The sequence below is a fragment of the Leucoraja erinacea genome, chromosome 31 (assembly GCF_028641065.1).
Source record: "Leucoraja erinacea ecotype New England chromosome 31, Leri_hhj_1, whole genome shotgun sequence".
NCBI lineage: Eukaryota > Metazoa > Chordata > Chondrichthyes > Rajiformes > Rajidae > Leucoraja > Leucoraja erinaceus.
The window spans coordinates 8,397,740-8,410,707 of record NC_073407.1 but is presented as its reverse complement, the minus strand read 5'-3'; the positions used below and the strand labels follow the sequence as shown (position 1 = coordinate 8,410,707).

General features: G+C 46.7%; 1 protein-coding gene across 3 annotated transcripts in view; it reads left to right on the top strand.

Moving 5' to 3' along the window:
* The window catches only part of LOC129711874 (serine/threonine-protein kinase Nek6-like), a 117,418-nt gene that overhangs the window by 31,364 nt on the left and 73,086 nt on the right, over positions 1-12,968 (top strand). For 2 of the 3 annotated variants that reach the window (XM_055659858.1, XM_055659859.1), the window contains exon 2: positions 3,647-3,775. In XM_055659858.1, coding sequence (XP_055515833.1) covers positions 3,683-3,775 — 93 coding nt within the window. In that variant the 5' untranslated portion in view covers positions 3,647-3,682. Of the gene's footprint in view, positions 1-2,759; positions 3,123-3,646; positions 3,776-12,968 lie in introns of those variants that run through there. The other variant, XM_055659857.1, reaches the window with a different exon arrangement.

The window sequence follows — 12,968 nt, the reverse complement described above, 5'->3', positions numbered from 1 at the left end:
CGTTGAGCCAGCACCGCCATTCAATGTGATCATGGCTGTTCATCCCCAATCAGTGCCCCGTTCCTGCCTTCTCCCCATATCCCCTGACTCCGCTATTTTTAAGAGCCCTATCCAGCTCTCTCTTGAAAGCATCTAGGGAACCTGCCTCCACCGCCCTCTGAGGCAGAGAATTCCACAGACTCACCACTCTCTGTGAGAAAACGTGTTTCCTCGTCTCCGTTCTAAATGGCTTACTCCTTATTCTTAAACTGTGGTCCCCTAGTTCTGGACTCATCCCCAACATCGGGAACATGTTTCCTGCCTCTAGTGTGTCCATGCCCTTAGCAATCTTAACAGGAGGACATTGGAGCACCTGGAGGAAACCCACGCGGTTACAGGGAGAACGTGTAAACTCCACACAGACAGTACCCGAGGTCAGGATCAAAGCTGGTCTGTGGTGCTGTGAGGCAGCAGCTCTACCAGCTGCACCACTGCTTATTTATTCTCTTCATCCTGCCCTGCGTGTAAAAGAGCTTTGCATTTTCTGTCTGACTATGATAAAGGCTCACAGACTTTACTTTTAAAATATGATGTGTTTTGTTTTTGTGCAACGTGTTCCTGATTCATGTGTTGTACCGGATGCGGGTTGTTGATAGGACTGCTCCAATTATTATTGTCCCAATGGTTAACTGACTGAACACTACTGAATCCTCTTTGTACTACAAAGCTAAAAACACAAAGTGCTGGAGGAACTCAGCGAGTCAGGCAGCATCTGTGGAGGGAATGGGCAGATGACGTCCTGGGTCGGGACCCTTCTTCAGCCTGGCCAATGCCTCTCCAGATGCTGCCTGGTCTGCTGAGTTAATCCAGCACTCAGTGCTTTGCTCAAGATCCCAGCAACTGCAATTTCTTGTGCACTCAAAGGGTTAATGACTCGGGTTGATAAACAGAGCACAGTGGGATGGGATACAAAGTGATCGCTTGGACATTAACACGGGTTTGTATTTCATCCTCTGTTACTTGCCCTCTGCAGAATTAGATTATTAAGAATGAGGACCTGGGTTGGATCCTGATTACAGGTGCTTGTTTGTATGGAGTTTGTACGTTCTCCCTGTGACCTGTGTCGATTTTCTACGAGATCTTCAGTGTCCTTCCACACTCCAAAGACGTACAGGTTTGTAGGTTAATTGGCTTGGTGTAAATGCAAAATTGTCCCTAGTGTGTGTAGGGTAGTGTTAATGTGTGGGGGATCTGCTGGTCGGTGCGGACTCAGTGGGCCGAAGGGCCTGTTTCTGTGCGGTAACTCTAAACTAAACTAAACCTTACAATTAATGAAATATATCTGAATCCTTGAGGCAGAGTGATCCATGCCACCTCTAGAGGACGAAGCTTTAAGGTGAGAAGGGCAAAATTTAAAGGGGATTTGATCTGTCCCATGCTGGGGAATGCAGCAATACTCTGTGATGCTCAGCAGGTCAGTGAGGTTGAATCTTAACTACTCGCTGAAATGGCCCCTGAAATCCCTGCCATTGTAGCATACTATAGATGCTGTCGTATAAATGGCTCAACAAAGATACTTCAACACATGTGCATTTCGGAACAGGCAGTAAAATCTGACCTTTTCGTTAAAGCCCAAATAAAAAATATTTAAATAGAAAAACCTCTTTGGTGCCACAAATTCATAGCCGAGAGTCATTGACTGACTGTGTTTGGTTCTGGTGTACCGGTATCTGTTCATCATTAGTTGGTCATCAATAAGTGATATAACATTGTTATGTGGTATTAAACTTGCCAGGGGTAAACGGGATGAAAAAGGTTGGGAACCTCTGATGTAGGCAGATGAGATCAGTTTAACTTGGCATCATGTTCGGCACAAACACCGTGGGCCGAAGGGCCTGTCCCTGTGCTGTACTGTTCTGTGTTCTACGTGTCCCAAAGACCTGCGGGTTTGTTGGTCAATAGGCCTCTGTAAATTGCTCCTGGTGTACAGGGAGTGGATGAGGAAGTGGAATAGCAATAGTTCAAAGTCTGAAAAAAGGGTCCTGACCCGAAACGTCACCTGCCCATTTTCTACAGAGATGTTGCCTGACCTGCTGAGCTACTTCAGCATTTTTTGTCTTTTTGTAAACCAGCATCTGCCGTTCCTTGTGCATCCCAATAGCGTGAACAGGTGATCAATGGTCAGCATGGGCTGAGAGGTCTGTTTCCATGCTATGTCTCTAAAGGGTCTATGCCCGAAATGTCACCCATTCCTTCTCTCCAGAGATGCTGCCTGTCCCGCTGAGTTATTCCAGCTTTTTGTGTCTATCTTTGGTTTAAACCAGCACCTGCAGTTCCTTCCTACTCAGTTTATTTAGTAGATTCACTGGCTTCTGTAAAAATCCCCTCTCGTGTGTAGGATAGAACTAGTGTATGGGTGATCGCTGGTTGGCACGGGCTCTGTTGGCTGAAGGGCCTGTTTCCATGCTGTATCTCTAAAGGAAAGGAAAGGAAAGGAAAGGAAATAAACTAGTCTGAAGAAGGCTCTCGACCCGAAACGTCACCTATTCTTTTTCTCCAGAGATGCTGCCTGACCCCGCTGAGTTACTCCGGCGTTTTGTGTCTCCAAGAACAAAGAATTAAAGTCTCAGTTCCTGGAACTGACTCACAGCCGAGAGCAGCTCGGTCTGTTTGGTCAGAGGTCATCGGTGGCGGAAGGGCTCTGGTGAGGATGCAGTTACAATCGGCTCTTTCAGTGAGGGAGAGCCCTTTCGGACTGTGAGTGGAGAGAGCCACACATGGTGCGCTGTAAAGAGGAAACGAAAGCCAGTGTTAGGAAGGCCCTGGCGATGAGTTTGCAGGGATGTGGGCGGCGTGTTTCGCAATCACCCAAACCCTTCGCTTAAATAGCTTTCCACCAATGATTTGCGAAGAAGCTATTTGCCAATTGCCCGGCTCCTGAGTGTTACAAAAAGCAGCAGCAGCAGCAACAGGAGGAGGGGTTGGTTGTGAAGTTAGGAAACAGTTCTACCTCGCGTGGCATGCGGGGATGTGGAGCCTCACGGCCAGTGAAACTTTAACTTCCTACAACTTTGCAGCCTGAAAGAAAACAGCAGGTTGTTTAGATTGCGTCTTCGGACGGGGAAATGCAGCGTTTCACGCAGGTAAGGTGATCCGGGGGTAATTAAAGATGAATAATAAATAACCTCGCTTAATCTCAGCACCGCTCTCTCCGAGATTGTGTTGGCACGAGGACTAAATGCAAAGGGCTATAAGAGCTGAATGTAAAAGAGTTGTGACATGAATTCCTATTATGTTTCAAGTGGATGCCTTAAAAAGAATGAACCTTCTTCTGTAGGGTCTGTGTCATGTAGATTTGTGGGGTGGGTGGGGGGAGTTGGGAGGGGAATTAAAAAACAAAAAGAGCTGAGAATTAATCCTTCAGAAAGAAATGCAGATGCTGGAAAAATCGAAGGTAGACAAAAATGCTGGAGAAACTCAGCGGGTGAGACTCGACCCAAAAGGTTGCCTATTTCCTTCGCTCCATAGATGCTGCCTCACCCGCTGAGTTTCTCCAGCATTTTTGTCCACCTGAGATTTAATCCTTCAGATTCAGATTCAACTTTGCTGCCTTTTCCTTGCTGCCTTTTCTGTTTGGCAAAGGTTTAACTGGCCGGTGTTTCCACAGGGTATCGAAGGCGGCGTCTCATGGTGTCATGGTAGGATGGAGGAACAACAGAACCACCATTCCCTTCCTCTGGAGGACCAGAACAAGTTCCTCTACACGCCGGGCTCGCCGCGTGCGCAGGAGAACCAGGTCGGTTCGGCTTCTCTACCTCGCATTCCCTCCCCATTCTTGGCAATGTCCCTGACCAATTGTCGCGCTGTCTGTCACAGCCCTGAAGGACTGAGCTGGCGGTTCGGGAGAAGGGGTGGTGAGGGGGGGGGGGGGGGGGGGGGGGGGGGCAATGTTTAAAGAGGACGTGGTCGGCAATGGAGCACGCAGGAGAATGGGATTGAATGGCGGAGCAGACTCGATGGGCAGAATGGCCTAAATCTGCTGCTATGTCGGTTTGTGGTCTTAAAAACATAGAAACATAGAAAATAGGTGCAGGAGGTGGCCCTTCGAGCCAGCACCGCCATTCATTGTGATCATGGCTGATCAACCCTATCAATAACCCATGCCTGCCTTCTCCCCATATCGACTCCATGAGCCCCTAGAGCTCTATCTAACCCTCTCTTAAATCCATCCAGTGACTTGGCCTCCACTGCCCTCTGTGTCAGGGAATTCCATAAATTCACAACTCTCTGGGTGAAGAAGTTTTTCTCACCTCAGTCTTAAATGACCTCCCCTTTATTCTAAGAGTCTTATGGAGTATAGGGACATAGAACATTAAACGTGGCACAGTACGGAACAGGAACAGGCCCTTCGGCCCACAATGTCTGTACCGAACATCATGCCAAGATAAACTAATCTCCTCTGCCTGTACTTGAGCCATATCCCTCCACATCTATGCACCAATCTAATGCCCCTGTCCCACTTAGGCTATTTTTTAGGTGACTACAGGCGACTAGGCTTGTCGCCACATGGTCAGCGGGGAGTCGCCCGTATGGTCATGAGTAGTCTCCTCAGTCGCCCAAAGAATCGTAGCGTTTTGCTGCTCGCCGCTGGATTTTGAAATGTTCAAAATTGTTAAGTGACGGTCGGCGACAGTTGTCTTGACGCCAACGAGCGTAGCTTGACTTCTCCTGACGTGGGCGCTGTCGTAGGTTGTTGCCAGGTTGACGTTGGTTGTCGCCGGCGCTGACTTTGGTGAATTCCATTGGCGACTACCTACGTCAACTGGCGACAGGTACCGGCGACTGAATTGTGTTGCCTTGTTATAGCTAGTCGTGGGTGGACGTAGGTTGTTGTAGGTGTGGTCGTAGGTGGACGTCCTAATGGGTCGCCGGTTGTCGGTAGCTTGCTGTAGCTGGACGTCGACTAGGTGGGAGGTTGTTCGGGAAAATGGTTCCCGCATCTAGCCTGTCCAATCCCTTACGAATTTTATATGTTCCCGAGGATTCATTTCCAGGAACATCTCCTACATCGTCATTTTAGCACAGTGGCGCAGCGTTAGAGTTGCTTCCTTACAGCACCAGAGACCCCGGTTCGATCCTGACTGCGGGTGCTGTCCGTTCGGAGTTTATACCTTCTCCCTGTGACTGTGTGGGTTTTCTCCGGGTGCTCTGGTTTCTTCCCACAATCCAAAGACTTGTAGGTTTGTAGGCTAATTGGCTTCAGTAAAATTGTAGATTGTCCCTAGTGTGTAGGATAGGGCTAGTGTACGAGGTTACGGCCGGTTGGCGTGGACTCTGTGGCCCTGGTTCTGCGCTGTATCTCTATAGTCTAAAGCACAGCACAGGAACAGACCCTTCAGGCCACAATGTCTGTGGCGAACATGATGCCAAGTTAAACCAATCTTTTCTGTTTGCATGTGATCTATATCCCTCCATTCCCTGCACATCCATGTCCGAAAGCTTCTTAATCACCACTATCACATCTCTCTCCACCACTGCTCCTGGCGGCATGTTCCAGCCACCCACCTCTCTGTGTAAAAAATACACTTGCCCTGCACAGCTCCGTTAAAATGAGCCCCTCTCACTTTCAAACCATGCCCTCTAGTATTAGGCATGTCCACTCTGGGGAAAAGGTTTCTGACTGACTATCCTGTTTATGACTCTCATCATTTTATTTACTTCTATCAGGTTCCCCCGACCTCCGACACTTTGGAGAAAATAATCCCAGTTTGCCCAACCCACTCCTTATAGCTAATCCCTCTAATCCAAGCATTATTACCGTCTGATTTGAGCGTCATTTGAGCGCCGCAACACGTGACCACCCGGTTGCGGGAAAATCCTTGCCACGGAGATCGGACTGAGTACGAACGACACCGCAAATGGCTTCCAAAAGAAGCAGAGCCCTCGAGCACTCGGCGTGCGACTGTCATACAGCTAGACGATTTCTGCACGACTGGCGCGCATCAGTCACAACCGGCCTCTCGCCTAAATGACGCCCAAGTGGGACAGGCCCTTAAGGCAGCAACTCACGAGTCAATAGTCAATAGTCAGTTAGATTTATTCGTCACATACACAATGAAGTGCAGTGAAATTAACTTGCCAGCAGCGGTACAATAAAAAAGAACACACAATACACAATAAAACACAGGCTGCACCACTGTGCTGCCTCTTTAAAATTTGGACTTTTAGACACAATGTATCGACGGATGAAGGCAAACATACTATACAACTTTTAAACTATTCTAACAACTTGTGTTGCCACTTTCATGGAGCTATGGACAATGGACCTCAAGATCTCGCTGTATATCAATGCTGTTTGGGGTCTTGCCATTAACTGTAAAAATTCCCCTTGCATTAGATCTCCTAAAATGCATCACCTCACTCATGCTGGTATGAATCGGTCATGTCTCCGTCCATATCCATAACTGATCTATAACCCCCTTGTATTTTATGACGGGCTTCCTCACTGCCTGCAACTCTACCAATTTTGGTGTTGTCTGTAAACTATCTAACCAACCCATTATGCATTTATGCTCAAGTCATTTATATCCAGTAAACCCTATCATTTACGGACCTCTTTATAGTGGATTTGGGTTAGAGCGGATGGACCTAGCCAGGCTGCCAACGTTACCCCCAGCGCCGCCACCCACCGCATCCCCGAACCACTCCCTGGGTAGGATCATAAGTGATAGGAGCAGAATTAGGCCATTCGGCCCATCATGTCTACTCCATCATTCAATCATGGCTGATCTATCTCTCCCTCCAAACCCCATTCTCCTGCCCTCCCCATAACCCCTGGCATACTAATCAAGAATCTGTCTATCTCTGACTTAAAAATGTCAATTGACAGCCTCCACCGCCTTCTGTGGCAAAGAATTCCACAGATTCACCACCCTCGAACTAAAGAAATCCCTCCTCATCTACTTCCTAAATGATCGTCCTTAAATTCTGAGGCTCTGACCGCTAGTCCTAGACTCTCCCACTAGTGGAAACATCCTCTCCATGTCCACTCTATCCAAGCCTTTCACTATTCTGTACGTTTCAATGAGGTCCCCCTCATTCTTCTAAACTCTTTGCTGCGTTTTCTACATTGACAGCAGTGGCTGTACTTGTGAAATACTTCAATGTATAATTGCTTTAGGCTGTTGCACAATTCCTCCAGCCAATGACTTAATTCTACGAGCGCACAGGATTGTCCCTGGTAAAGACAGGCAGGGAGCGTATCCCTGAGTAACAAGTGTAAACCGGCTGTTTGTGCAGTTCTGCTATTTTAGAGATTTTACTTTAGTTCATTGTCACGTGCACCGAGGTACCATGAATAGCTTCTTGTTGCGTGGAGACCAGCCAGCGGAACAACGACACATGATTACAATCGAGCCGCCCACAGGGTACAGATACACGATGAAGGGAATAATGTTTAGTGCAAGGTAAAGTCCGATGAGAGATAGTCCGAGGATCGTCAACGAGGTGGATAGTTATAGCCCTGTCCCACGGTACGAGTTCATTCCAAGAGCTCTCCCGAGTTAAAATAAAAAATCAAACTCGTGGTAAGCACGGAGAATGAACGTAGCGGGTACGTCGGAGCTCGGGGACGTCTCTTAGCGGCTCGTAACGCTAACAGCAGGTACTCGGGAAGAACTCGCTAACGGTTGGTAAGCACGGGAAGACTTGTGAAGATTTTTCAACATGATGGAAAAATGTCCACGAGAGCCCCGAGTACCGACGAGTGGCCATTACCGTAAATCTCCCAGTTCGAATCAGGGCAAACTCGGGAGAGCTCTTGGAATTAACTCGTACCGTGGGACAGGGCTGTAAGTTTTGTAATTTTGTCAGTGCCAGTCACGTGGTGACACTTGTGTACAGACTAGGTGAGGTCTGTTGCATGATTTTACCAGGGTTGTGAGCAAAACAAAGCATTTCACTGTACCTGGGTACATGTGACAATATTGTCTCATTGCATAGTGGCTCACCACCGCTCTCTAGTTGCTGGTAGGATGGTTCAGTTGCCTGATTACTGCTGGGAAGAAACTGTCCCTGAATCTGGAGGTGTGTGTTTTCACACTTCTGTACCTCATGCCTGATGGGAGAGGGGAGAAAAGAGAGTGATCGGGCAGGCACCAGAGTTTATTTTGTGTTTAAGAAGGAACTGCAGATGCTGGAATATCGAAGGTAGACAAAAATGCTGGAGAAACTCAGCGGGTGAGGCAGCATCTATGGAGTGAAGGAAATAGGCAAAGTTTCGGGTCGAAAAGTTGCCTATTTCCTTCGTTCCATAGATGCCGCCTCACCCGCTGGGTTTCTCCACCATTTTTGTCTACCTTAGTTTATTTAGTTTGTTTAGTTTATTTTTGTCTTTTTATGAGTTGATTACACTCCGAGAATGATCCTAGGGGATGATTGGGTGTAACGTATGATGAGCGTTTGACGGCACTGGAGGTGTGTGTACTCGCTGGAGTTTAGAAGAATAAGGGAGGACCTCATCGAAACTTGCAGTCTAGTGAAAGGATAGAGTAGATGTGGAGAGGATGTTTCCAGTAACGGGAGAGTCTGGGACCAGAGGGTACAACCTCAGACTAAAAGGACGTACCTTAAGAACGAGGATGAGGAGGAATTTCTTTAGGCAGAGGGTGGTGAATCTGTGGAATTCATTGTACAAGTTCAATTCATGTGACAATAAAGTATGATGAATCATATGAATAGTAGCTCAGGTCAGCTCTCCAATTACACACTAATCCCTCCCTGACCCATATTACTCTCCTCACATTCCCCATCAACTCCCCGCAGATTCTACCGCCTGCCTTAACACCAGGGACAGTTTATCTCCACCTAGTATCCTTCCAATACGCTTGTCTTTGGGAAATTGGGAGTAAGTTGGAGCACCATGAGGAAAGCCATGTGGTGACGGGTAGAATGCGCAAAACACACACACACACACACTCACTCTCACACTGTTTTTGTACTATATTGCCTTACCGCAGCAGCCAGTAAAACTGATTCCCGAGGCCAGTTATTTGGCTACTGTCTTGGCCCAGTCACTTAATTTGCATAGATAGATAGATTCACAATGAGCTGGTAATTCCCTCCAGTGGAAAACATTTTAATGTTTAAACAAATGTAAATTTGTGCACCTTATTTCAAAAATACAGTGTGTAAAACAGTAAAAACAAAAGAAATGGTGAAGTGTAGATGGAGTCAATGCAATGGAGGTTGGTTTGCGTGATGGTCTGTGCTATGTCCACAATTCTCTGCAATTTCCTGCGGCCTTGGTATGGAGCTGTTCCCAAACCATGCTGTGATGCATCTCGATAAATGCTTTCTGCGGCGCATCTGTAGAAGTTGGTGAGAGTTGTTGAGGAATGGAGTTATTGCTTGTGAAGTGTAACATGTAAAAGCTTCATTGTTCCGTTTCTCATCCGGTGCATGTGCCAAATAAACACTCTTGTCTCTTGAATGTAAGTGTGGAGTTTGCACGTTCTCCCACTGGGACCACGTGGGTTTCCTCGGGGAGCTCCGGTTTCCCCCCACAACCCAGAGACGTGTGGGTTGATGGGTTAATCGGCCGCTGAAAATCGTCCTTCATGCGGGGGTGAGTGGGAGAATCTGTGGAAGGGGAAATTTAAAAAGAATCTGATGAGCAGCGGATAAAAGTAGCTTGGTGCTTGCTGGTCAGTGCGGACGGACTTGATGGAGTATCAGGAGCTGTTTCAAAGCTGTACGACTGTTGTGATTTAAAACGGGTGAATAAAGTGAAGTTGTGGTGTCACCTGTAATGTGGAGGGATTGAAGATGATCCTTTTGACAGAGACAGAAAGAATGATTTCTATTGACCGCGGTGCCAAATAAGAGGGCAGCACAGTGGCGCAGCGGTGGAGCTGCTGTCTTACAGGGCTATACACCCGAGTTCGATCCTGACTACGGCCCCTGTCTGTACGGAGTTTGTACCCTGTGACCACCTGGGTTTCATCCGGATGCTCCGGTTCCGTCCCACATCCTAAAGCTGTGCAGGCTAATCGTCTTCCGTAAATTGTCCCAAGTGTGCAGGTTAGAGCTGGCGTACGGGCTGATCACTGGTCGGCACGGACTCGGTGGGCCACAGGGCCTGTTGCAATCCACGCTGCAAGTCCAAAGTTAAATTAAAGTGAAATTAGGAAGTGGCCTTTCATGTGGAAGGATTTGAAGGTAATGCTTATTACAGAGATAGGAAGAACGGGATTCGACTGACCGGGGTGCCAGATATGGGCTCTTGGTTACGGTGAACTTACCCTCTCGCCCATGTCCATTCACACCCATTCACTTGCCTCTCTAGCTCTGACCACGTGACATACTGCGCAAAGCAGAAGTGTGGGAGCTCAGGACAGCGAAGGTTATGCGATTAAAGCACAGCAGATACATGACGTAACTCGACTCTGCTTTCCAGTTTAGGGTTTGCCATTCAGCAAGGAATCTGTCAGGACCGATTTGCTAATTAGATTTTGGAAATCTTGCTTGACAATGGCTTGGCAGCGATGTTAAGACCAATTGCTTATGCTCGAATGAAATATTGGCGTGGCTAATGCTTTAAATTACGACTTATGCGGAGGAGTTTGTCATTGGATGTAATTGATGTTGGAGTGTTGACCAAGAGTTAAGAGAGTCAGAGACTTTTATTCACATATGTAAACAATGGAACACCGATATTCTTACTTGCTGCAGCTTAAGTTAGATATACAGTGCCCTCCATAATGTTTGGGACAAAGACCCATCATTTATTTATTTGCCTCTGTGCTCCACAATTTGAGATTTGTAATAGAACAAATCGCATGTGGTTAAAGTGCACATTGTCAGATTTTAATAAAGGCCATTTTTAAACATTTTGGTTTCACCATGTAGAAATTACAGCAGTGTTTATACATAGTCCCCCCCCATTTCAGGGCACCATAATGTTTGGGACACAGCAATGTCATGAGAATGAAAATAGTCATGTTTAGCATTTTGTTGCATATCCTTTGCATGCACTGACTGCTTGAAGTCTGCGATTCATGGACATCACCAGTTGCTGGGTGTCTTCTCTGGTGATGCTCTGCCAGGCCTGTATTGTAGCCATCTTTACCTTCTGATGTTTTGGGGGCAAGCCTCCTTCAGTTTTCTCTTCAGCATATATAAGGCATGCTTAATTGGGTTCAGATTGGGTGATTGGCTTGAGCACTCAAGAATTGACCATTGTTTAGCTTTGAAAAACTCCTTTGTTGCTTTAGCAGTATGTTTGGGATCATTGTCTTGCTGTAGAATGAACCGCCAGCCATTGGGTTTTGAGGCATTTGTTTGAACTTGAGCAGATAGGATGTGTTTATACACTTCAGAATTCATTATGCTACTACCATCAGCAGTTGTATCATCAATGAAGATAAGGGAGCCAGTTCCTTCAGCAGCCAGGCCATAACACCCCCCACCACTGTGATTCACAGATGAGGTGGTATGCTTTGATCTTGGGCAGTTCCTTCTCGCCTCCATACTTTGCTCTTGCCATCACTCTGATATAAGTGAATCTTTGTCTCATCTGTCCACAAGACCTTTTTCCAGAACTGTGGTTGCTCTTTTAAGTACTTCTTGGCAAACTGTAACCTGGCCATCCTATTTTTGCGGCTAACCAGTGGTTTGCATCTTGCAGTGTAGCCTCTGTATTTCTGTTCATGAAGTCTTCTGCGGACAGTGGTCATTGACAAATCCACACCTGAAGAGTGTTTCTGATCTGTCGGACTGGTGTTTGGGGATTTTTCTTTATTATAGAGAGAATTCTTCTGTCATCAACTGTGGAGGTCTTCCTTGGCCTGCCAGTCCCTTTGCGATTAGTAAGCTCACCAGTGCTCCCTTTCTTCTTAATGATGTTCCAAACAGTTGATGTTGGTAAGCCTAAGGTTTGGCTGATGTCTCTAACAGTTTTATTCTTGTTTCTCAGTCTCATAATGGCTTCTTTGACTTTCATTGGCACAACATTGGTCCTCATTTTGATAAACAGCAATAAAAGTTTCCAAAGGCAATGGAAAGACTGGAGGAAAGACTAGGTGCTGAGAGCTCTCTTATACCTGCATTAAGGAGGCAATTTAACACACCTGAGCAATTCCAAAGACCCGTGAAGCCATGTGTCCCAAATATTATGGTGTCCTGAAATGGGGGGGGGGGGGGTTACGTATAAACACAGCTGTGATATCTACTTGGTGAAACCAAAATGTATAAAAATGGCCTTTAATAAAATCTGACAATGTGCACTTTAACCACATATGATTTTTTTCTATTACAAATCTCAAATTGTGGAGTACAGAGGCAAATAAATAAATGATGGGTCTTTGTCCCAGACATTATGGTGGGCACTATAGCTCTTAGGGCTAATGGGATCAAGTGATCTGGGGAGAAAGCAGGAACGGGGTATTGATTTTTTATGATCAGCCATGGTCATATTGAATGGCGGTGCTGGCTCGAAGGACCAAATGTCCTATTTCTGCACCTATTTTATATGTTTCTAAAGAGAGGCCATAGAAGTTCACGGTTGCTGAGGTTAGTGTTGTGTGGTGCTCAAGAGCCTGATGGTTGCTGCAAAGCACTTCTTGAACCTGGTGGTCACAGTTTTCAGGCTCCTGTCCCTTCTTCCCAATGGTAGGAGTGAAATGGGAGCATGGCCAGGGTGATGTGGCTCTTTAATAATACTGGCTGCCTTTTGGAAGCAACTCCTCCAGTAGATCCATTCGTTGATGGGGAGGTGAGTACTGGTGGTGGGCCCAGGTGGGAGTTCAGTGAGTCTCTCTCTCTCTCTCTCACTGCTCCCACTCTGTTATTCCTGCTGCTCTCTTGCCCTCCGACTCATGTCACAATTACTGAGAATAACCGTAACACAGTATCTCAGGTCAGTGGCTGTTTAGAAGGAGCCGCGATTAGTGGTTGAGGCAGGTACAATAACAACATTTTAAAAGACATTT